Source organism: Blennius ocellaris (genome assembly GCF_963422515.1).
Source record: "Blennius ocellaris genome assembly, chromosome: 2".
In the NCBI taxonomy this organism is placed as follows: domain Eukaryota; kingdom Metazoa; phylum Chordata; class Actinopteri; order Blenniiformes; family Blenniidae; genus Blennius; species Blennius ocellaris.
The window spans coordinates 3,388,946-3,415,310 of NC_137651.1; the positions used below are offsets into that span (position 1 = coordinate 3,388,946).

General features: G+C 43.1%; 1 protein-coding gene across 2 annotated transcripts; it reads left to right on the forward strand.

Annotated features, from left to right (window-relative positions):
- Positions 1-20,373: 20,373 nt before the first annotated feature.
- rhbdd1 (rhomboid domain containing 1) lies at positions 20,374-25,510 on the forward strand. 2 transcript variants are annotated; one of them, XM_080512186.1, is made up of 8 exons: positions 20,374-20,545; positions 21,267-21,427; positions 21,527-21,806; positions 21,893-22,025; positions 23,526-23,614; positions 23,767-23,832; positions 24,319-24,462; positions 24,548-25,510. In XM_080512186.1, the coding sequence occupies exons 2-8, from the start codon at positions 21,275-21,277 to the stop codon at positions 24,658-24,660; spliced, it is 978 nt and encodes a 325-aa protein (XP_080368312.1). In that variant the 5' UTR covers positions 20,374-20,545; positions 21,267-21,274; the 3' UTR covers positions 24,661-25,510. The 2 variants fall into 2 exon arrangements, with proteins under 2 accessions (XP_080368312.1, XP_080368313.1); XM_080512187.1 differs by having other exon boundaries at positions 24,554-25,510.
- The last annotated feature ends 855 nt before the right edge of the window (positions 25,511-26,365 follow it).

Here is a 26,365-nt window from a genome sequence, read left to right on the forward strand (position 1 = left end):
CCGAGAACTGTTTGGAAATATGATCCATCAGCAGCAGGACAGTGGAGAGGATGAGAGCGGAGAAGATCAGAACGAAAGAAGGAAGTTTCACATGGAAAAGTGAAAAAAATAATACAATGAAAGTGCAAGAGTAAAGACAAAAACAGCCTTGATAAAACCTACATGACAAGTGGATACTTCAGAGTGGGCATCAGGACTGAAGTGTGAGACATAACTCATGGCCGCATGAGAAATTTATATGAAGCGCCGACTGTGGGAGTTTCCCAAAACACACATGAGGGCGAGCTGCAGTGCAGAATCCACCTCACCTCTCCTTCCTCCAACACAGGGAGGAACTAAAGCCTCACATCTACATACGTCTATTTGAATGTCCCGACAACAGAGAATAAATACTGAGCTGACACATAAAACCTGGAATAGATTAACTATCAAAGGAGCTGTGCTCCTTCAGGACCTGAGGAAACAGCACCCCCGGAGGCGATTTGTAGCATGACAGGAGGTAATAATACTCAAGTTTGCTGATCAATGAAAGGAGAGTGGGGATATTAGAGAGGAAAAGTCTATTCATCCTTAATTAGCAGTAAATACAACCACATTGTTTTCGTTTCAGTGAGCCTTTTTTTTTTTTAACGGTCTCAACTTTGCTTTAAAGCACAGATAGAAAATAAAATGTCATCAAGATTCCAAAACACCTTTTCTTGCCTCACTGCACAACATGCTTTCATAGTAATTCAGCATCATACCAATGCTTAACTAGCCTTTGTTAGAACATGTAAACACACTTTATGTTCCTTCTACAATAGTGGCTATTATCAACTCCCATTATTATGGAGCCTACTGTTAAGTAGTGCAGATAAATTATGTTCAAAAAAGGCCAGGAAAAAAAACAATGAAAAGTTGAGAACCACTGATGGATAACTGTGTATAACACATGATAGTTCTTATCTCTTTGCATTCACATCACTCGCTAAAATCAATAACTATGTCCATCTGATTCTTGACATTCACGGAGCCTTTTGTAGCGTTTCTGTCCGTCAGTTTCTTGACTGATTCACTCATTGAATTCATCTGAAGTTACATGAGTTAGTGGGAGGAAGACGCTAATGCTAATCACTCCTTCTCTGTTAAACAGGAGTTGGGTGTATAGTAACTAATGCCAGCAGAGGGTAAATCTACCACTGTAACAACCCAAGTAAAGCTCCACTAATTTCAATTGTGTGAGTAATTACATGATAGTAATCGGTTACTAATGCAGTCTTGATAATATTAATATCTCTTATATTACAAAGCACTGTTTCCAACACTGCCACACACTGAGAATGATAAAGACAACAGTTTATCCTTCACCTCCCAGCTGAAGGAGGCAGTGTGTTTACCTTTTCCCCCCAGAGGAGCTGCTGGACGAGGTGGTTCTACTTCGACTCTCTGCTGCCATCTCTCTCCTCACCAGGGTGAGGCGCTCTGTGGACATGCTCTTCCTGAGGATGAAGAGGAGGACAAGCGTCTCTGTATATGCAGACAACTCATTTTCCACCATGACTGCATTATTTTTAAAGACTGGTAAAAGATTAGATGACATAAAACTGTCAAGTGCTGATAGAAACTGTTTCATGTCCACCTGCTGCGATGCTAAATTAAAATCTACATCCTTCATCAGATTTAAACTGTCTCGCAGGCTTTTTTTTTTTAAAATTTCATTTCCCCACAGAAGTGCTTTCTTGTAACCAAAATCCTTTGTCCTTCCCCGTCACGTTTTGCACTCCTCGACTGCAATTTTTGTATAAGAACAAAGCACAAAAAGCACACGGGGTTACGGAGTGCATCGAGATGGAGGAGCTTTCACTTCCCGGTCGTACCTCTTAATGGACTGCAGCACCTCCTTCTTTGGAGACGACGGGGAGGAAAGGAGGCGCTTCTGCTGCACGTAGCCGTTACTCAGAGGTCTGGAGGGAAGAGCCTGCAGGAGCTGACGCACTGTGAGATAACAAACTGTAATCAGCCTCATCGCACCGGGACGTTGACAAGTTTTCAGGGGAGCGTGCACGTGGTGATTGTCGCCCACAACCGTTTCGTGAAATGTTCAGAGTTTGCAGTAATGACACAATGAAGAGACAGCATGCGGTGCTGTGTTAACTGTGAGGCAGCTGCACTCAATCAGAGAAAAAAGTAACAAGCACTTTGTATTCAGCAAGTGCAAGAGGCTTCGATGAGCGTTTGACACAACGCCAGTGCAGCACGCGATCAAATAGTCCTTCCAAATGATGGGAGGCAGAAAATGTTGAAATATGAAATCTACCGACAGATGAGCCCAGCAGAATGAGGCCTGATGGTTGAGGTTGTATTTACCCTTGGTGGGCGCCACTGAAGCTGAGGTAGCCAGAGACCTCCTCCCGGCGTGCGCGCCTCCCACCTGCACGCCCTGGGTCGCCTCCTCGCAGTGTCCCAGGCGACGCAGCGCGTCGGCCAGAGCCGACTTCAGCAGCTGGATCTCGTCCTCCTGCAGCTGCAGCCGCTGCTCCAGGTGGGAGACCCGGTCCTCCATGTCCATGTTGCTGCTGGCCGACACCGTGTCATCTGGACGGGGGCGGTGCGGGAGAGCGTCAGCAACACATGACGGTTTTCACATGACGGTTTTCACATCCGGGCAGGTGCGTTGGAGTTTGCACGTTCGCCCCGAGCCTCGCGAGGCACATGCACTGAAACAGCAGCTTCATTAGCAAGTCCAACATTCTGCAACGTTCATCACCAAATGAAAGTCATCTGAAGTCTCTAAACTTTTAAAATCATGACAGCCAAGCTAGAAACTTTTCAAAATACTTGGATGGATAATAAGATAATGGATGGATGGATGGATGAATGGTGCTTTGTGAGTTGGTGGTTTTAAGTTTCTCAGGGGAAGAAAAGAAGTCTTGCCTGGTTTAAATAATTTAAAACTAAGTCTATGAGTGAGCATGATAGAAAGAATGAGAGAAACCACATCAAGCACACTGGCTTGAACCGACGGGCTGGAAAAGAAGGACAAAAGAAAAAGAAGGAAGAGGCACAGAAACAAAGCTTTTCATAAAGAAACAAAGCAACGTTATTTCTCCGGAATCGCCGAAGTTTTCAAAAACAACTTGAACAATACGGTGCTCTGTCGTGCACCTGCACAACGATGAACAAATGTTGCTATCGAGGCTTAATAAGGAATACATTACATTCAATGATGTCTTGTAACCTTTTAAAAGACCAAGCTGTATTTATTTGTATAATATGTAAAGCATTTGCTTGTAGTTTCTCCAAAAAGTAAAAGCACCAATATCAAAAGTATATATAAGAATACAAAAAGTGGGTGATATGATTCAGTCAAAAATAAATTAACTTTTAATGCCACAAACAAGCAGCTTTTGACTACCGACCTCACAACTTCAGCTCTTCAAACATCATCATCATGCAGTGCCCCCCCCCCCCCCCCCCCCCCCCCACACACACACACACACACACACTAACCCCACCACAGGCTGATCAGATTATCAAAGGCAAACAGCACGGAGCAGATTATTCATCTGGCCCACATGAGCAGATTAGGCGAAAAAAACAAGGTTGCACTTGCACATGTAGAAAACCTTCCAAACCTACAGTGTAATAATTCACATCCTCATGATCACTCAGAAATCTGCTCATATGTCCACATTCTCTGTCCTCATTGTGAGAATGTCTCCAATTGAAGTCTGGGGTAAACGTGACACTTCATAATGAACAAAAATCCACCGAGCATCAGATTGTCTTAATATTGCACCGAGGAACCCCAAACTGACACTACAAAAGGTCCCTCATGGAGGAGCTCAGCACATAGAGAGTACTGTCACTCAGTGGCCGTCCGTGCATTTCAGACCCAGGCCTTCACTAGTGAGTCAATCCACCCCTCAATAACTTTTTTTATGGATACAAAAACTTTGTTACCATGCAGAAGTGCAGTATAAAAAGCCTTTGCACCACAGATGGATACTCCTGTAGCCAGAATAAACACCTTTACTGATGAAAAAAATCCAAGTTAGCTGCATAAAAAAGCGGCTGCTTTTCTTAAAACTTCTGGGGGTCGAGGAGGGAGACAAACGTTAGCTTTGTCTTGGTCTTGAAAATAATATAATGGCAAATAATATAATCCTGAATCTTGCCATGGAGTTTGTAGCGAGTGCTAATGAATTACAATGGATGTGCGCGCTGAGTGCTGCGGTGCGTTCAATGACCTCTAGGAAAAGTCTGTCTTGAAAATTGTTTTGACAATAAATCTGTGACCCAATGTCTTTATCTTCTCCTTTAGTCATTGTAGGTTGACACAACCACTATCAAATAAACAACTATATTTTTGTTTGTGCAGCTCGCTACAGATGCAACCAGCTAGCTGGGGAGTGAACTCTCTGATGAGCCAATCAGAGAGCTTGGATACACCGACGTCACACGAGGCCTTCTAGAAGGCCCTGAGTCGCCAATATCAAAATGTGATTGGTTGAAGCAGCCATGTGACAGACACTAGTTTTACACTGCAGACGCCTGCAGAATTGAATGTGAAGGCCTAAAGCAGATTTCTTTAATTGGTAACAGATGATAGCTAAAATGTGACTGGTTAAAAGCTTTAATGTGGAAGTAAGCATCTGGAAGCAGCGCAGCCGGAGAGAAGCGATGAGGAGAAGCGGACAGACCATTTGGAATTATTTAATAAGTATTCATGGAAAAACTATAATCAACACCAGTCTGTGATTCAGTTCTTTTTCTTAGGCCTGCAGAGAAGCCTTGAAGGTCCTGGTGGTCTGCCACTGCTGTTACTGTTAGCTGGATCACATCTCACAGTCAAATGAGACAGGAAGTGACCACAAGGAAGCAGAGCTTTACGGTATACATGCAAACCTTCAAGCCCAGGGGAGCTTTGTGTCATACGGAGGTCTGCAACCTGCCACTCTGCAACCACGTGTGGCTCTTTGGCTCTTCTGTAGCGGCTCCGTCAAGCTTTCGCCAAACTACACATAAATAATCTTGTTTTCATTTTATTTACATACCAGAGCCACTTTCAAAAGGAAATGTATCTTTTGGACCCAAAAAAGGGTTTTTAATAAAGGCACAATAACTCAAATGGGACAAAAATGGTAAAATGACTAGAATTTCTAAAAGGGGAAAAAGCTTGAAAATGGAGGGGAAAAAACAAGCAAAACTGCTTGGGAAAGAGATAAAGAGGTAAAATTCATTCATTCATTCAAAATGACTAAAATGTCCTTCCTTCCTGTGGACATAAGGCTCTATGGTGCCTGCTTGTAAATAGTGTTTGCGTTGCTTAGTCACTGTTAAGCCTCGAACATAGTAATGTCTAAAATTACTTATTAATTTTTTATCCTGTCTTAGTTGATGTTCAAATATCTTTCTCTTTAATCTGTGTGACGCAATGCTTAAAGTAATTTCATCCTCGGATGAATCAAGTATTTCTGTTCTATTCCATTCAGTTTCATTGCTCTCAGGAACGATGAAACTGCTAAAATGAGATATGAAACAACTGAAAATGACATTTTTACCATCCCGGAAATTGTAATTGAAACTTTAAAAATGTGACATAAGCCACAGGTTTTGTACACATTTCAAAACTACTGTGTACATGAAACTTTAGAAGCTGTGTCAGCCTCATTTTAAAAGTTCAACGTGCAATAGCAAAGTAACAGCAAGGATACAAAACAAAATGAAGGAATTTGATTACCTGTGGTCACCCGATATACAAAAGGTAATACAAACAATCCCCCCACAATTGACTTATTTAATTACATACAAACCACTCACATTAATATCTACTTGTTTGTTTGTTTTGATTTTAATGTACCATACACATATGCTTATGTGGGGAAAAAAAGTTTGTGTTTTGTTATGTTGGATTTTCATATTGTCTGTTGGTTCTATATATAGAGACTATAATCCATGAGTGTTGTTACATACTTTTGTTTACTGATCGTAAGAAACTCTATTCGAGAAGGAAATTCAGGTGAGAAAACCCCCCCAAACAGACCTGATGGTTAAAAACAGTCATTTGCACAGAAAATGAATGAAAGATTGAAAGAAAGATGAGAAACATTCGTTAGCTGGAAGCGAAGACAGCATGTCGGTGGGAGGAGGTCAGGAGTTGTGAGCAGCTGAGAAAAGACAAAGACGTGGGAGCAGAGTGAGAAAAAATGATTAATTTTTAACCGACTGCAGCGATAATCATGTTTATATAAACGGACGGGGCCATAAAGTATATTTCAGCTGGCAGCCATAAAAAAAAAAAAAAAAAAAAAAGAGCAAACCAGAGGAGGAGTTTCTGTTTCATCGTTCAAACCATGTTCTGCAATCATCCAAGTCAAACATAAACTTTTAATCATTTTGGAGTTGAGCAGTTCACAAACCGTCACCTGCTCTATTTGGCTTGTTCGTGGAAATCTTTCAAATCCGAGCAGGAACATCTTTTAAAATGTGTCCTGAGGGCGAGGTAAGGGAGGAGGTGTGAATCAGAGTGTTTGATGTTGGTCACAGAAGCAGCATCAACACATCTCAATCCTCCCCTTTGAAAATTAAAGGAGGATTTGGCTGAAAAACACCACTTTCTATTTGTCCATGATTCAAATTTAGCTCAGTTTGTTCACAAAATATCCCATTAAATACTCTGAATATACATTTTTATTGTGGTTGGATGTGCGAAAGCTTCAGCACCAATGAAGCTATTAAAAGCTTTTGTCGGTAATTCATCTTTAAACGTCCTCTGAAGAGAAAAACACAGCAACGGAAAAGTTGTTTCTTGAACCAGACTCTGATTTTTAACTTTATGTGCAGTCTTTAAAGTCCAAATTAGTAATCTGTGTGCCTTGCCTCTTAAAGAGGCAGGCACGGAGATTACTAATCTCGGTGCCGGCTTTATTTTTCGTGCTATTTTTCTTTTGCCGGCGGCGAGTTAATCCTGCACCGCTACAAGCACATCAAAACATGCAGAACATCCGGGAATAGAGTGCTATGTTAATGATTTGGAAATGAAAAGATAAAATTTGTCCACAGATGGAAAGTGAAAACAAAGATGGAGAGCGGAGCCGCGTTCACCTTCATGCCCTCCACTGTCAGGACACCTGTTCAAAAGAGCTGCAGCGCCGGATACTTTCCAATATGCCCTTGAATTATCACACACACACACACACACACACACACAAACACACACACGCCAACAGCTGCTACACCTCAGTGAGATTTCATTATCCTCCTTATAAACCGGAGGCCGCGTCTGTTTGATATTCAGCAGGCGACACACCGACACACTCTGAGTTACGAGTTAAACTTCCCTCTGAATCCAGCAGACGTTACAGTCAAGTGTTATTTACAGCTGATGTGTGATGACACACACACACACACACACACACACACGCACACACGCACACACACACACACACACACACACACACACACACACACACACACACACACACACACACACACGCACACGCACACGCACACACACACACACACACACACACGCACACGCACACGCACACACACACACTTGCTGCTGTCAGGAAACAGAAAAAGAGGTAGAGCTGGATGACAAAGACAAAGAAGGAGTTGGCAGGAGGCGATTGAAAGAAAGAAGGGAAGACAGACAGAGAGATATGGATGGCTGCGTGTGTGTTTGAGAGTGTGTGTGTGTGTGTGTGTGTGTGTGTGTGTGTGTGTGTGTGTGTGTGTGTGTGTGTGTGTGTGTGTGTGTGTTAGGAGGGAGTGAAATGGACAATGGGAGGTTGGCGTGGGGCAATGGGAGGATGGAAGGCTGCTGAAATATTCATGCTGCAGTGAAGTGATTGTGGTCCGGCCTACCTGCCATGGTGCCACGCTGCTGACCGCCCGCTCACTCCTCCTGTCAATCAAAACGCTACAGCCGCTGCACAACCGGCCGGTCGGTCAGTCAGTGTGTCCACCCGCTCTCACCTCACCCACACCCCCTTCCTGGACACCCCCCCTCCCTGTCTGTGTCCAGCGCCTGGTCACGCCCTCCCTCTCTTTCACACACTGCCTCTCTGTCCCACACACACCAGCTCCCATCCTATCGAACCGCTCGCTCCTCTACTTCCCCCTCTCTCCCTCACTTCCATGACCACTCCCTCTTCCTCCCCACCTCCCCCTCATTTCCATCCTCCGCCCTCTTCTTTTCCTCCTTCCTCCACTCACATCCCTCCTCCTCCTTCCATTTCATTTGCTATAAACAGCATGAACGACGGCAGAGGAGGTGGAGCTTGACTCCAGGCCACACGCACACACGCACACACACACACACACACACAGCATCAGCACAGCCAGGCACCACCAGGAAAAGATGCTGCAGACTCCAGGATCAATGACACACACTCACACGCTGAAAGGTCACACACCACATGTGGTGTTTTGCTGCATCAACAAAAATTAAAAGCGCACAACACGACAGTCTGCAGTGACACAGCGCTTTCACATGCGGGTTCACCCAGTCATTTTGAAACGGGTCAAATCCAAGCACCGACATCTGGCCAGTTGTTGTGTTTTAGGACAGAAAAAAACCAAAAATGTAACGTGGTAACTTTTGCGTTTTCAAAATGTAATATTCAATCATTTTTCTCTGCAAATCCCCACAAAAGGCCAGGAAACCTGTTGGTATGTGTAGCTAAATCTGACACAGAAATTAATTCATTCAAAACATTCAAAACTGCTGCGAAAACTCAAAATCCTGAGACTGAGAAGTGGGAAAAGCCGTTCAACTGGGAATATCCCACCAAGGAAACATTTGGGAACCACAGACACTTGTATTCTCACAGACGTGCACATGAGAGTCACCACTTCATCTTAAATACATGTCTCTGTACTGTGGAAGGAAACCATGAGTGTTAAAGTGAACGTGCGACAACGACGTAATTCGTGATAAAATTGATGCCGTTATGTTCTTCATCCTTAGTATTCTTTTCATGGGCCCTAAACTAACCCACACATAACTTTATTTCACAGTCTTTGTGACCTCAGACACTCATATCTATGCAAATGTGGGGCCTGATTGGCCAGATATGTTGCATTCATCCGTCAGCTGTTCATAAGATACATATTTTGCATGTTGATATCATGATAATGATAAATGTGTGGTTTATTACGCAGTCGTAGTGCTAACTGGCTACACCTAGGTGTATCTAGAACTTGATTCAAAGACAGAAAGACAGAAAAACAACTTGCTAATTGTTCCTTCCTATTTTAATTCTGTGTGCCTGTCTCTTTAAGAGGTGAGGCGCAAAGAGTACTATCCTCAATTTGCTCGTCAAAGCAAAAACGGGCGAAAACGGATGCACATACACAAAAAGCACATGACAACATGCGGAAAATTTGGTAATAGTGTGCTACAACTTTTGTTGATGATCGGCAAACCATTTCCACAAAGATTACCAAAATACTGAGAACAATTTGCTGCTCAAAGTGGATGGGATTGTTGGTGAAAAACACTAAATGGAAGAGATACTAGTCTGCAGGCACACACACAATATCAACTGAGATTTTCTAGTACCATGTTACAATGTTACAAAAGCTTCAAGATACTTTGAAGAAATGACGTGAACTCAGTCTGTTTAATAGTGACGCAGTGACGGCTGACTGCTCGTGGCGTCACCAATAAGAAGAGAAGCAAGTGATGATCTGCTGCTTCACGCCACTCCTCAGTCGCTTGCCTCTCCGGCAGCAGGAACACACTGTACTACACTGTACCACACTGTACTACACAGTATGCGGCGTTCAGCGCACCACGTCTCGCTCAGAGAGCTCGTTTTAACGACAAACAATCCAGGGATGAAAACGTGACTTCTGATTCAACAAACTAAAATCTGTAAACTATCATCCTGCAGGTTGCATTTATCACTTTTCAATTCCATTCCCAGCCGTTGTGTACCCGAGTTTAGCAGTTCTATCCTATTTGTCAGCATTTTTTGAGACCATTTGAACCATTATGGCACCTTTTTTTTTTTTTCCATTTCCCTTTTTTTTCCTTTTAGAAATTTTTGTATTTAGTAATTGTGTTTTTTTTAGGGTTAGGGTTAAGCCCAGAGTTAAGAGTCCTTTGAAAAATGGCTGTCATGCAAAGGTTGACGCGCAAGGATGTTAAGCTCTCTGGTTCTGCCTTGATAACAAGGATTTAGCTCTTAAAACGTGTCGGTATTAAAGTGTAACACACAACGTGTGACTGTATAGAGTAAGGCGAGGGCTTAAGAAAGAAGAGCAGGTAACAAACAGAAAGCAGATCCGTTCAGGACGGAGGGTCTCTGGTTACGGCGGCTGCACAGACGGCACACGGAGGCCGGCGGCACCGAAGGAGGAGGAGGCCCGACAGATGCAAAATGAGGAGGAAAGACAATGAAACTTGTGTGAACAAGGTGTCTATTCGCTCGTTTTCTCTCTTCCTCCCGCGTCTCTTCATGACTAATTCACACTTCATGGAGGTGCAATTTCCAGCATCACAACATGTAATGAGCTGCTTCACAGCAGCTTCTAATTAAGGCTCAGAAGAGCAGGTCTCGCCAGACGAGCCCCTCTAGTGTCTGATTGAGGGATTTAAATCAGCCGTTTGTGTGGCGAGGATGAGAGTGGGAGACAATGTGAACCTGCGGCATCCTTCAAACAAAATAAAACCTCAGATCAATACATTTTCAGATGACAGTTTGTGTTTTTAAACACTGAACGTCTCTATTATGCTTGAGGAAATATCCTTATCGGTTGGTAGAAATGTTCACTTTGAATGTATTTCAATGTAGCGTGAAGGATCTAAATCATGAAGTTTTAAAATAACTGACTGCAATGCTTCTATCAAATGCTGTTTCCAATTTGTCCACCGTTAAAAAAAAAAAGAGAAATCTAAAGGACACCAGACTAATGGCTGCAGAAACCTCCTGTTCTAAAAAAAAAAACAAATGGCCTAAGCAATTTCAGTTTGCACATTTATTTGTGTTTATGTGAACACCTTCGTAATGCATTCTTGTATTTTGCATTGAAAATATCTAACTACTAGTGTAGATCTTTTCACAGAAGCACCGGCTGTCCTGTACATGCAGATTCTGGGTTTAAGTCGATGTTGAAAAGTCCAACCAGAGTATCACTGATTCTGCAGTGATTTAGATGCTGTCTGAAAATGCGTAAAGTAAGCAATGTTTTTTTTTTCCTATTTATTTATTTAAGTGTGATTAAAAGCAGACTGGCGTCGTGCAGAAAACTCCCCAAATGCAGCAGCTGAGCAATCAGTGCAGGAGCAGCTGTCACACAACACACTCCCCCTGGAGTGACGTTTTTCTCTTTGGATTTTCGAATTCTGCCTCTTTCTACCACCGGAACTGAGCTGGTGTGGATTTGTGCTCAGGCTAAACTGAAGTCACTGGAAGCTGCAGGAGCTTTTAGGTCACAACGTTGAGGAAGCGACACGGAGCGACGTGCAGTTGTCTTCATGTTGGATGGGAAACATCGCAGCTCGGACCAGATTCTCAGGACCTCACGCTGCCTCCACACCTGCTGCACAATATGTCTGTCCGACAAGTCCACCCACACTCACTTCATAGGATTTAAACTTGCCATTAAACAGACCTACTGCTTAAATTTGCATCCCTGTGCGAGATCTTATCATGACAGTGGAGAAAAGGTGCCAGTTCATTTGTTTGTAAATCTGCCCTGCTCTTCCACTATCACACAGATATGATCAGACCTGACGGCTCCACAGACGGATTTGCGTTTTATCTCTGCAGCAGGATGTGAGACAACAAGATGAAATGTTCACAAAAACTCAAAAGTAACCAACCAAAACATATAAACGCAAATAAGACAAATCAAATTGATCATTTTTGAATAGTGGCGTAATGAACAGATGCTCAATCATATAAATTGCCTTTTTTTTATGTATTACCACAAGTTATAATATAAACCTGGCCAATGCAAGAGAATCTAGAAACAGGTAAAGAAAGGAAAGTTACTATTTAAAGATGAAGATATTTCAGTTACTTTAGGTATCCAATCTCCGGGTTGAGAATTCCGTTTAAATGCAAGTAGTATTCAAGCTTTTATCTAAAATACAATAAATCATTTTTAATTCAATGGACATTTTAGCGTAGATGCATTGAAATATCAACCAAAATAGCTCAAATGAGAGGAAATTCACCAGCCAATACTGAACAGAAATTAAAACGGTCTGTAAGCAGTCATTTTGATTGCATCAACATGCAATAAAATGCGTTAGAGCTACAGTCCATGCACAGCTGGGGAACCTTGTTTCTCCTGTTTTCTATAGAATGATCGATGCATGATCTGTGTGTGCGTGTGCGTGTGCGTGTGCGTGTGCGTGTGCGTGTGTGTGTGTGTGTGTGTGTCTCACCGTTGCAGTACTGTAGCAGCAGGTTGCTGCTGTCACACAGACTCCCGCACGAAGCGATCCTCTCCGACATCCTCTGCCCGCCTCCGGCTGCCCTCATCCAGCTCGCCGTGTCCTCCTCTCCCCCCTCTCCCTCCTCTCCGTCTCTTCTTCACGGCCTCCCCTGTCTCCCCCACATCCACAGACACACAAACACAGACACGCGCGCACACACCTGTACCTGCCTCCGCTGCTCCCGCTCGTGTCTCACAGCCCTAAGTCAAGCTCACGTCGCGAAACAAGATGCACTTCCGGTGATGTCACAATAACAGCTCAACCCCACAGCAGCTGGACCTCTTTGACCCTCAGGGACCAAAACACCGTTGAGCTGAAGTTCAACTCGACTTTACCGCTCTTAGAAAATCCAGAATAACTTTTTGAATATCACAAACTCCAAATAAATATATGTGTCATTTGTGTGTACGTGTGTATTTCTAGATAGGTATGTATGTGCAGTGTACCAGTTGTATATGGACGAATTTTAAAAAAGAAAAAGAAAAAATATATCCTTCTTTCAGTGACACCTCATTCCAAAATGGACTACATTAAAGATATTGATTTTATAGTTACGATTTATCTTCGTACCCCTTTTCAGGCATATCGCTTAAATATATGAGGTATCTATGTGTGTGTATGTGCGTTTATTAGTCTGTGGGTATATGTAAATATAAATGATCTATTCTCTCTGAATATTTAATCTCTCTGAATATTCTCGCTCTCTCTGAATATTTCATCAAAGGGTGTATATATGCGTGTACATGACTATATGGATATTGGTTTCCCTATGTGATTGCACACACGTGAAATACCACATGCCTGAAATTAATTATTAATGAATAAATAAATGAGTAAAAATAAAATACAAACACAAACTGTATATTATCAGATTGTACCAAAATTTTTTTATTTAGTTTTATTCATTGATATGTTTTTTTTATACATGTAAGAATACTATACAAACGAGAAGCAGGCCCATAAAAGTAATGAAAAAGGAAAAGAAAAAGAAACAACAAATCTAAGAAGCAAATTATTTAAATTCAGCAGTACAGAATCTAAGTCAAAATTGTCTTGAATGCTTATTTGATATTTTTCTATTCTATTCTATTCTACAAATGATTTTTTTTTGCGCCTCACATCAACATAAACAGCATTTTTATTCTGAAGAGGCGCCACTTTCCTGCAATAATGTAATTACCTCGCGCTGCTTCCGCCGTGCGTACTGCTGTTACCATAGCAACAGTCTCTCCTCGGTTCCGGTGTGTGTTGAGCAGAGTGAGCAGAGCTGAGGTGTTTTGAGGTGTTTGAACTCCAGCAGCCGACAGGGAGCTTCAGTTACTGGGAGATAGACAGATGAAGCCGCTTCTGAGGATGAGTTACTGAATGATTCACGAAGGAAAGGGGCGTTACACCTGCCGCACGTGTTCATTATTGAAGGTCAAAGACCAATTAAGCAGAGCGGTAGGGTTAACCCCATTTTACTACCGGAAGTGACGCCATATAACCCCCCCGAAAAAACAAAAACCTGTCACTTTTATATGTAAAAAAACAAAACAGAACACAAATTTATGCTACTTGTTTTGTTTTTTTTCATTTATCTCTGCTGCGTTACTGTCATAATATTTGTTGTAAACTTTGTTTCTGCTGTTGCAGTTAAGACTTGTGAATTGGAACGACTGATTGTTTTGTTTGTGCACCACAAAGTTAAAATAAAGTTCATTAAAAAAAATATATGTATTTGTTTGGAATGTGATTGGTTGATTTTAAAAGACAGAAAAAGCAATACATGAAGATGAAGTACAAAAGACTCCCAATGGGACATCCTTTTTTATTAACATGCACATTTGCACGCACGCACACACACACACACACACACACACACACACACACACACACACACACACACACACACACACACACACACACGCAATAAAGGAAGATAAAGAATTAAGATTGATTTCTATGTACAGCATGTATGTTTAAAAGCAATTTGAAGTTGTTTAATTATAGGTACTTGGTTTAAGTATTGAAAATGCCGAAGTATGACTAGAGATTATTTACCATTTATTAAAAGAGCCATATACAACAGTGACAATATGTCAAAGTGGTTACAACTTTTCTGACCTTCATTTTCTGACATGATATCTGGCATGGACAGAAAAAAACGGTGTGTGAGTGTGCGTGCGCACTCGTGTGTGTGCGTGCACCTATGCATGTGCCTGAAATGGTTACAAAATATTTTATATGTTCACAGCACACAAAACATATGAAGACATTCGTGTGTTATTGGTGTGTATGTGTGTGAGAGAGGGTGCAAGCTGTTTGACATCCAAATGATCAATCAGTTTCTTAATTTATACATTTATTGATATGCCATGTCAGTTTTTGTTAAAAAGAATCATCAAAAGTATTTCAGCATGAAAGCACGTGCTTCTACGTGCCGTGGTGACGTCATCTTCAAGCGGAATCCGAGGTATCAGAAAACATCCGCTGTTCCTCTCCAGAGATCCCCTTTCTCTAGTGCAGAGGCGCCCGGCCCCCACAGGGGGCGCCAAAGATTCGTGGGGATGTGAAGCCCTCTTGAATTCAAGGAGTAGAACTTTAGTTTGTTTACATGAAAACAGTCAGGAGCGGGGCAATTCCAGCTGTTTTAGCTGCATTAGATATTGAAGTATTTTATATGCTGAGCGTTTTGTGGTCAGAGCAGTCAGAACAATACTTTTCCTCATTCTTTTCCCTTTTCTTTTCCACATTCTTCCTTTACCTGTTTTCCTTTATTCTTTTCATTAACACGACCTCTGCTAGAAATTCTAATCGTTTTGGTCCAATCATGTTGATAGTATTTCTGATGGTCATGTGAGTAGTTTGAGCTATTTTCTGCAATGACAGCTATTGGTTGTAATTCCTGGAGCTGATTGGAGCCTAGATGAGTGCGACGCTCTGTGGTGAGTGTCGGAGCCACAAGCTGACAGGAGATGGACTGTGGTGAATACAAGACACTTTATTGGAACAAGTGGATGCAGGAGAGGCTCCAGAGGCCTCGCGGGGGTCTGGCAGCTGGAGTGGAGAAGCGCAGGTCCACCAGCGGGGGGCAGCACACACCGAGTCTGAAGAGAGCAGGAAGAACAGCAGTTAGCAAAACCAGGTCCAAAAGGCTCTAAAGCTTCTTTTCCAAAATGCTGAGCTGGACGAGCGAAGTACCACTTGGTAAACGACGATCTGGAGACTTGATGGTGAGGATGATGATGGTGATGAAGCTCTCAGGTGGGCAGCCCAGCCCCAGGATGGAGATGATGATGATGATGAGGATGATGATGATGGTGGTGGTGGTGATGGTGGTGGTTGTGGTGGTGATGATGATGGTGATGGTGGTGATGATGATGATGATGATGATGACGATGATGATGATGGTGATGATGGTGGTGGTGATAATGATGATGATGGCGGTGGTGATGATGGTGGTGGTGATGATGGTGGTGATGATGGTGGTGATGGTGATGGTGGTGATGATGATGATGATGATGGTGATGATGGTGGTGGTGGTGATGATGGTGATGGTGATGATGATGATGGTGGTGGTGGTGATGATGGTGATGATGGTGATGATGATGATGGCGGTGGTGATGGTGAGGAGGATGGTGATGATGATGATGATGAAGCTCTCAGGTTGGCAGCTCAGCCCCAGGATGGAGGTGGTGATGGTGATGATGGTGATGATGATGATGATGATGAAGCTCTCAGGTGTGCAGGGCAGGTAGACTCCACCCACCACACACACACACACACAAGGGGAGAGACACACAGGAAAAGGAAGACAGAAAAAGACGCAGAAGACGGAGACATTAGATCCTTTTTTCACCTCCTCCTCACCCTTCACCTCCTCCTTCCTCTAAGCCTCACTCTCCTCCTCATTCACCTCCTCCTCCACCTCCTCCTTCCGCTAAGCCTCACTCTCCTGCTCCTTCACCTCTTCCTCACCGTTCACCTCCTCCTTCCTCTAAGCCTCACTCTCCTCCTCCTTCACCTCCTCCTTCCTCTAAGCCTCACTCTCCTCCTCCTCCACCTCCTCCTTCCTCTAAGCCTCACTCTCCTGCTCCTTCACCTCTTCCTCACCCTTCACCTCCTCCTTCCTCTAAGCCCCACTCTCCTCCTCCTTCACCTCCTCCTTCCTCTAAGCCTCACTCTCCTGCTCCTTCACCTCCTCCTCACCCTTCACCTCCTCCTTCCTCTAAGCCTCACTCTCCTCCTCCTTCACCTCCTCTTTCCTCTAAGCCTCACTCTCCTCCTCCTTCACCTCCTCCTTCACCTCCTCCTTCACCTCCTCCTTCCTCTAAGCCTCACTCCTGCTCCTTCACTTCCTCCTCACCCTTCACCTCATCTTCCTCTAAATCTCACTCTTCTCCTCCTTCACCTCCTCCTCCTCCTCCTCCTCCTCCTCTTCATCCCCAACGTCGTAAAGCTGGAGTAAACCTCTGGAAAGCTTCATCAAACCCTTCAGCCTCAAACTCATCCTCAAACTCCTCCTCCACAAACCCTTCATCCTCCTCCTCCTCCTCCTCCTCCTCCTCCTCAAACTCTTCCTCCTCCTCAAACTCTTCCTCCTCCTCCTCAAACTCTTCCTCCTCCTCAAACTCATCCTCAAACTCTTCCTCCTTCTCCTCTTCCTCAACCTCCTCATCATCCTCAGCCTCCTCCTCCTCCTCCGCCTCCTCCTCATCCTCATCCTCCTCCTCCCCCTCAACCAGCTCTACTATCTCAACGTCAACATCCTCCTCATCTTCCTCCTCAACCGTCTCAACCTCCTCCTCCTCCTCCTCCCTCTCCTCCAGCCCCTCCTCCTCCTCCTCCTTCTCCTCCTCCTCCTCCTCCCTCAGCCACGAAGGACCCGAGGCCCAAGAGGAAGATCTTCCACCATGACCAAGACCCTCCTCCCACCTAGCTCTCTTGTTTACCTGAGACTCTAGGCTCTCCTCACGACTCCTCTTGCTGCCGCGACGCGCTGAGTCAGCAGAACAGGGTTGTTCTGCAAGAGACACAAAACAAGAGTTGGTGAGAAGATGTGAAGGAGGGAGAAGTTGGAGAGTCACGGGTGAAACGTGGACCAATGATCTGCCTCATATCTGCACTGAACAAACCCACATGCAACAATTATTCATTCAACAAGTTGGTGACATGTTACTATTCTGCTTTTTTGGAGTCTGGAACATCCAACACACTGAGCACAATTTGACTTGACATTTTCTAAAACTTACCTCTTGCTCATAAAGTTCAACCACAAATTAAACAGCATTCAAAATACTGCTGCTCTTGAATATTGTTTGTGCAGTGAATGTTTCAGGACATACGATCTCAGCCAAGCCGTCACATCTTTACTTCAGTTTCTCGTCTCAACAATGAGAAAACAAGCCAAAGTTGTTGTCGGGACACTCGTTTCCCCTCAACTTAGTTTTTAAAAGTCAGATTTTTGTTATTTGACTTTTCCCACATGTTCAGGAAGAGTCTGAGCTCAACGGCACCTCCTCTAAAGAGTGTTGGAAACCAAAACAGCAAATCTCAGGTGTGTGATTTTGCTCCACCTGTATGTGATTGATGTTCTTACCTGTACAGCAACAGACCAGATGCCACATGTTGGCTCGAGGTTTGACCTGCAGGCAGCTGCACACCCAGTCACACCCAATAAACAATCTGGGTCACAATAAGCCAGTGCAGTCCTGTGTATACTGGCAACTGAGGTGCACCTGAACGCACCATGAAGCTGTGGGCTTTACCATAATGTGCGATGTAAACAGGCATGCTAGTTTGAAGCGTAACGTGCAGCAGATGGAGACATCCAGGACGCACAGAGGCTGTTTACACATAATTCAGTCTGTCATAGTTAAATCGATGCTTCATGCATTGAAACAATGTGAGGCTGATGATCACGTGCTGCACAGATCACACCTGCGTCGTGTTTTAACGCCTCCAGCGCACCAAATAACTGTTTGGCATTTTTTTAGTAGAACCCGGTCCACTTAGTCTATCAAATATCATCAGCTTTAGGAAAGTTTTTACTCACTTAAACACTAATGGAAGTATTTTTTCAAACGCATATTGGGTTGTAAACTGCATTTAACACACCCCGGTGCACAAAACACTGTTGATGTTGTTGTTTTTTGTTGTTACAATGACAATAAATAAATTCTGATTCTGATTCTGATTCTTTTTACACAAAAATAAGTTGGATTAAGTGTGATTCAATCAAATCCAACACTTTGACACATGATGCTCAGTGTCTGAGCACAACGTCAAGTCATCAGTGTTCTACTGGTCAGTGAGATGTCGAGTGAAAGTGGAAAAGTAAAGAAAAAGTGGAGCTCCATACCAGCAGCGTCTCCTCCCAGCAGGTGCTCCTCCTCCTCCGGCGCTCGGCTGGAGTCCATCATCTCCTCAGTCTCGGATTCACTGCTCCTCCGGATTTCTCCTCCGCAGAGATGTGATGTCAAGACGCGCTGACCTTTTATACCCCGCGTCGTCCCGTTACCGTGACAACGACGCAGCTCATCACGCAAATGATCACGCAGTTTACGTAACAGCTGGCCTTTTTGGCTCTACGTATATTAGCATGAAGACGTGCAACCATGGCTAAGAAAGATAACTTTTTGTTTTCAAACCGATAGATGCAGTAATTAGTTGTAAATGGGTTCTTCATAATTTTATCAATCAAGTATAACAACATTTCAATGTATTACTTTAACTTACTCTTATTCGTTATTAATAGCTCCGGTGGAGCTACAGAAGCTAAATGATGCTAACAGCGGGAAGAGCACAGACATAGACTTATAGAACTAGACTTAAATCGAGGTTAATTGTCCTGATTCTATTTCTAATATTTCTAAAGTTCTATGTGTTCTGTCTTCTTTTGAATTTTTGGTGTGTTTAATGAGTCACAGGCCTCTAAAGGCCTGGCATGTGTACTTCGTGCCCTTGAAGCCTCCCGTTGAATCGTATTCATTGCAAGACTGTCTGACTGCAGAACCTCCACACTCAGACGCACACGCTCCTCTGTCAAACAGGAAGTGCTCATTCCAAATAAAATAAAACAATTCAAAATAAAATGGGGCAGAATGAAATGCCGAAATGCTCGTGGAAAATTCAGAATGCGTTAATTAGTCAACAACGCAACATTAAAAGCTCCTTTCTTGAATGTAGCACAGTGCCTTTATCAATACAGCATGTGTAGCCTGAGTGTTTATGCCAATAAACGATTATATATTATACTATTTCTGAATGTATAATATAGGATCATTCATGGCCACAAATGATCGTATAATATACAATTGTTACGACTGTGGTTGTATTTCTGTGTGCGTGTAGCTATTTTGTGTTGTGCTCCAGTAGCTCCTAGGCTGGGGCTGAACAACAATCAGTAATAGTATTTCCATGCAGTATTTTTGATACGAGAAAAATGCAGCAGAGCTCGTGACTTGAACAGTTTATTGTTGGGATGTGAAAAATCATTGGTCTATACTCCGGCATTTTAGAGTTTAATCTTTTATAAATTGAGTTGTTTATTTCAAACATGCACAAAATCAAATAAACAGTTACATTCTTACATATGATAAGAAATGGCTAATATAAACTTTAATCACTATAAAGTGAAAATATACAGCATCTATCTGGGATAAAAACACAGCAACAAGCACGTCGTATACATCCATTAATACAGTATATGATTACTGGTGCAGTTCAATATCGGCACATTCGTCTCTTAACACACCAAAAGTTACTGGAGTCAGTTTTTACAAGGCAAGAAATTACACTTAATACACCAAAACAAGGAACTCTTGTGTTTGCTGGCGTCTCAGTTGCGCATGCGCCAGAGAGGTCGGTTTGTTTTGGTCATGTGATCAGTACGTCATGACGCTCCGTCTTCAACTGTTGACGGGATGCTTTCAGCTTGTCCGAAATAAATGATGAAATGTGGAGAAATGAACCTCGCTGACGTGTATCTAACATGTTTTATTTCTGTACAGCGGAGTTTTAGGTTGACTTAGAACCGCTCTCAGGGGTCTCGGCTGGCGAGACAAGCGGATAACTTCAAGGTTTGAAATCGCTTCGGCTCCAGGACGAGGAAGAGCTTCGACAGTAAGTTTACTTTTCGTCAGTAACGTGTGAAACTGACAATACAGAACTAAAATGAGATGTTTTGCAAAGAAATACTGTTATTGTTACCGAAAAACCTGTTTATGAAGCTTTCAAGAAAGTTGTGGAGAGACCTCGTGTGTATATTGATGCACATCTCTCCTCTTTCGGCCTATTTAACACGATGCAGTATTATAGTTATGAACAAGGAGGTCTGCTTGCTGTGGGTCTAAATGTCATGTATAGGCTAAACATGACAATTAATACTAGATATAGTGTCTGTTGGGCTTGTTTGATGATATTTAATTTCTATATTTAGACTGACAAGCACTCATACGGTCTATCAATGAATATCTGTTCTTGTTTAATTGATATACTGGCCCAAAGTTTGTTAAAGAATGTAGATAATCGTTTTTAATTGAATTCTTTTCCTTAATATACATTCAGTCAATAAAGCCTATTGATATTATCTTTAAAGCAAAATGTGTGTCTTAAGCTACTCTTGATTAGCAATTCTTTCACTAATCAATGTCAACACACCAGACCACGATCATGAAAAATAAACAAAATCCCTGATGTGATTTTCTGAGGTGAAGGAGAATTTGAGAGTTTGCAGATTTGTCTTCACAGCACGGCTCTCGTAATCACATCTTTCTTCTCTCTCCACAACTTCCCAGTTAACCCAGAACTGAGCGTAATCTCACACTCCTGTCTCCTCGGTCAGTTTTCAGGATGAGGAACAGACCGAGGGGGAGCCACCTGGGCCTGCTGCTGCTGGCCTCCCAGCTGTTCCAGGTGGGAATGAACAACATCCCTCCGGTCACCTTGGCTGTTCTGGGTCTCAACGCCTATCTTTTCCTGTTCCCCGCCGCTCCACTGATGAAGGTGAATCACTAATGTGGCCGAGAGGATGAAATTAATTAATGCGTATGAGAGTTAAAAGTTGAAGTTTGTTGTGCGTTGTGTCGTCTTTCCCGCCTCCAGACCTGTGTGAGTGTCCAGCAGGCGTACTGGTTTAGTGACTGGCGCAGACTCCTGCTGTCCCCGCTGCACCATGCAGACGACTGGCATCTGTACTTCAACATGGTGTCCTTCCTCTGGAAAGGCATCAAGCTGGAGCGCCGTCTGGGCGGACCGTGGTTCCTCTACCTGCTCTCGGTCTTCTCTCTGCTCACCGGGCTGGTCTATCTGCTGCTGGAGGCGCTGCTCACCGAGCTCACGCAGGATCAGTCCTACAGCATGGCGTGTGCGGTCGGCTTCTCGGGTACGATTTACCATTGTAAATACTATTCGTATTAGTTGGTCACCATTTCGTCAGATTGCTGAGATTTCGTCACGTCTTTGTTCCAGGAGTCCTGTTTGCTCTGAAGGTGATCAACAATCATTACCACCCCGGGGGCGTCACCTATGCCATGGGCATCCCCGTTCCCAACCGCTATGCTAGCTGGGCGGAGCTCGTGCTGATCCACCTCACGTCACCCGGGTGAGTCACCGATAAGAAATACTCTCCAAGAAGGAAGTCTCTTGATTTCCTGTAACCCGTCGCCATCGCTGGCAAGAACATCCAGGCATCCATCCAACTATTAATCTCTTGATCAACACAAGAGTTGTGAGGAGTGAAAAATCCTGCAGACTTTAGTTGAAGGCAGGTTGAACCTCCGCCACTTCACCAAGACTCAACAGGGTAAACACAGGGAACGCTCACATTTCCTCATATTCACACCTGCAGGTCATTTCAAGTCACTAATTAGCTTCAGAAATATCCATGTATAAAAAAGGGTGATTAAAAACGGGCGATTTAATATAAATTACCACAGTGGTTCACGTTAAGGGAAGAAAAGAAGCATTGGATATTTCCTATGCAGAAATCAGAAATTTAAGAAAAGTACAGATGAGAAGAGTGTGAACTCTGAAAGACCCAAATTAATTTCGATCAAAATACATTTTACAGTTTGTTTTCTTAAATATCTTGTATATTAACAAAGTTTCTGGCCCAGGTTAGAAACACAGACAAGGCGTCCAGTGTTTATTCGTGAAATTCTCTTCACTGTGGTCTCACTGGTTTCCTGACATTTAGGAGTCAGAAAACTAAGTAATTTTTGTAAAGTAATCTACATGTGTAGATTCTTATGTCTGTCCGTTACTTCAGTGAAATTTACTTGAGGAGTTTTTGCTTTTCATCCAAATCTCTGTGCTTTCCTCTTCCTTCATTCTGACTCCAGCCGATGGAAACATTTATTCATACAGAAGTTGCAGAATTTAAGATAAATTCAGTTGCATCAATAATGATCCAATGCCAAGACTTCCTTTTGCCATTTAACATATAAATGTACATGCAAAATAAATGTTTTGAATATCATGTTGCAGTGCTTTATGTCAAATTAAAATACAACCAATTTTTTTTTTTTTACCAGTTTTTGTTATTTTGGAAATAGTTTGACTCAAATCTATGATACAAGATGAGTTATGCTCTTAAGTGGCCTTTATTCAACTCGTGCAACAGTTGTGTGTGTGTACATGTGCATACAATGGAGTAATGATGTGACAAATGGCTTCAATTAGTCTTTTTCTTCCCTCTTTGGTACTTGAGTTGAGGTGTTCTGCATATCGACATCAGTGTCGGCTGGGATGAGTTTGAGTTTTCATGAAAATTATGATAAAATGTGCTTTAACCTCTTTGGAGGAATACAAACACTGTTGCAGCGACTTCAATTGAAACAACTCATTTTATGACTAATTCAAGAGTTGACAATGATCACCTTTATGAAACAATAATACAGCGGTTTAGATCAATCACGGATTGTGCTTAAAGTGGCCATCATCCAACAATAATAGCCCATTGGCTGTCTGCATGTGGAGACTGCACGTGGTCTTCTACTTCCTCATGTGTGCCGTATTCTGTTCATTTTCTGATGCTTTGATTCAAAGTGGCCACTAGCTGGCAGTGTTGGACAGCAGTTACTTTGGGCTCTTGCTTCTTCAGCACCTCTTTCGTTGGTCACCTGTCCGGAATCCTGGTGGGTCTGCTGTACACCAGCGGGCCGCTGAAGAGCATCATGAAGAAATGTGCAGGTCTGAACTGCCTTTATGTCTTTATGTCTGTCCATCATCTCTTTTAACTCCATCCTCTCAAGATTATTTAGATTATATTGGAGTGGGAAATAGTTCCTGATTACTTTATTCTCTTCGTGTCTGACAGAAGCGTGTGTTTGTGTTTTCACCAGAGCTTGTGACATCAAATGGATACAGCTCACGACCACATGGGCATTACAACTCTGCTGGGCCTTCAGGTAACTCGTTCTTAAAAACCAATGGTTTTCACATTGTGGGGCGAGTCTCCACCAGGGACACGCTTAGTTTTTGTTATGGAATTCCAGTATAACTCACCGAAAATCTGTCATCATCCAGTGCCAACTGCAAAACTCCATTTGATTGAAGTAGCATCTTTAACGGCACCAAGATAATCCACCTGATTGGATAGAATCAGCCAATTAGAACGACCCGGTACAAGTCTGTGGTTGGCTGATTTTTCCGTAACATTTGTTCGCGCCGTGCCAAATTTGACAAGGGTGACGGCCGAGTTGAGCACGTACAGGGTGCAGATGTTGAGCGAAAGCACGCAGAGCGGAGATCTGCAGGGGAGCGAATCACAAAGCGATCTTTTAAATTCCTGTGAATTCCCAGGGAAAGTTTCCTGCTTTGATATTCATGGAATTTTGCAACCATTGTTTGTTACTGCCAAAGGAAGAGAAAGAAAGGTTGAGCTCTGTGTGTAGGCTACAGCGCCCCCTATGGGGGACACTCCGGGAACTCGCAGTATCCGCCTCGTCAGACGTCCCATCAGGCGGCTTCTTACACTGGAGGACTGACGGAGGAGCAGCAGTTGGAGGAGGCCATCAGAAACAGTCTGAATGAGAGAGGTGATGAAGCCGGCTTCTTTAAAAATAATCGACACTCCTCTTCAGTAAGAGTCCAATCAAATCCCTTCCATCTGTATGTTTTCAGATCCAGGGGGCCGGAATGCGGGAGACGCTCCTCCTCCTTATGGTTTCCACTTGTCTGATGAGCCCAATGCCGAAGAACTCCGCTGGAGGAGAATGAGGAGGTTTGATAGCTGAACGACGGAGGAAGAAAAGTCTGAACTGTTCCTGAATGAGGAGGTTTAAACACACCGCCTGTTGTCCTTCGTGCTGCAGCAGCTCCAGAACAAGTGTTCGCAGGCCAAATATCAGCTCAGGGTTCTTTACGTTGTTCATATCGTAACGTTCTAATGCTTTTTGATGCTTCTGAAAATCAGTTTCTCGGGAGATGTTTGTTCGTCTTTTGGTTTTCAGTTTTCTCAGCACGCCATGATGTCTTCAGTATTACTCTTCATTTTTAAAAAAAAGCTCATGATGAGGGAAACGCTGACATTTAAAACTCAAATCTGACCTGGAAGTCGGTTTGTATTTTTCTCCCCAAAGCATCTTCAAACTGCAACATGAGACAAATCTGAATGTCACAACTTCATTTTGATTTTTTCCCTGAAACATGATGCTCTCACACCTGCTGAGAACATTAACAGTTCAAACTTTCATCACATTAAAAACACGATGCTGTATTGTGCCAAACGCTCAGCATTAGCAGCACTGTTGTGATCAGTGGGTTTCAAAGTGTGCGAAACATTTTGGAGGTAAAAGTGGAAGTTAGAACTGCTTATTGTTTTATTCAGCCATGAATTATTCAACGTTTACAGACATTGTAGGCGATATGTGAAGTGCAAAGAAGAGTTTTTTTTTAGTTTTTTTTTTTCATGAGCTTGCAAAGTCTTACAGGTGTAAATAAAAATGTTGAAAAGTATTTGTAGGTTCAGCTTTCAAAAATCACCACGAGCCGGGGCCGGTGTAGTTTCTGTTCAATAAAAGCAGATCGAAAGTGATGTGCTGTGTTCCTGAGTAAAAGAAGATGTGAAATAAAAGCATATTTTGAGAAAAGAAGATGTTGATCGTCGACCTGTATTTTTTTTTGAGTTGGAATAACCATTGATGCATTCATGGCTTACTGGGAGGCGGGAAAAGTTTCACTTCCCTCTGGGGAAAAGGTGACTAAACACATCAAATGGCGAGTTTTCTACCGGGAAGGTGGGAAGCTTCAAAGAACTCCCTCACAAGTGGATCTGCCATCATTTTATCAGGGTTTTTGTCAAAAAAAAAAAAGCACCACCTCAGTTGTAAGTAAGCCTGGTTGGGGATGATGGAAAGACAATATGAGCTGATGACGACCCCGCTGTAGCTCACACAGTCTCACCGACACTGAATAATAGTCGATTGGAGAAAAACCTCAAAACGGATACGACCACCTGATGGGGACTTCCAGCAGGATAACACCCGCTCACAAAGATAACACAGTCTCATCTGGAAGTTGTTAGAGTGTTTTTATATATAGTTACCATATTCATGCTTAATTTCAGTCTTATTTCTTGTGTTCTTATTTAGCAGCGCCACTCAGGCGCTGCTCTCTAATCATATGTTCTGAGCTTGATAAGGGCACCCTGACCGAGACTGATAAACAGGGAAAGCCGCATCTTCCACACAGCTGCCATCTCGGCGTCCCACGCGCGCGGGATGTCCTGAGATCGTACTTATGGTTGATAAACTGTTAAGCATAGAAAATGTTTGTTTTTATGATGTATATCCTGTGAACCCTCCCCTTTGTTAAATGAAATAAAAACGCAGGAGAAATGGTCTGGAGCTCAGAGTGGGTAGGAGGTGTAACTTGGGCACGCTCCTAGGCCATTCTCCTCGCGAGTAACAGAAGCTCATCCTTGTTGTCTTGTTCTTTCTT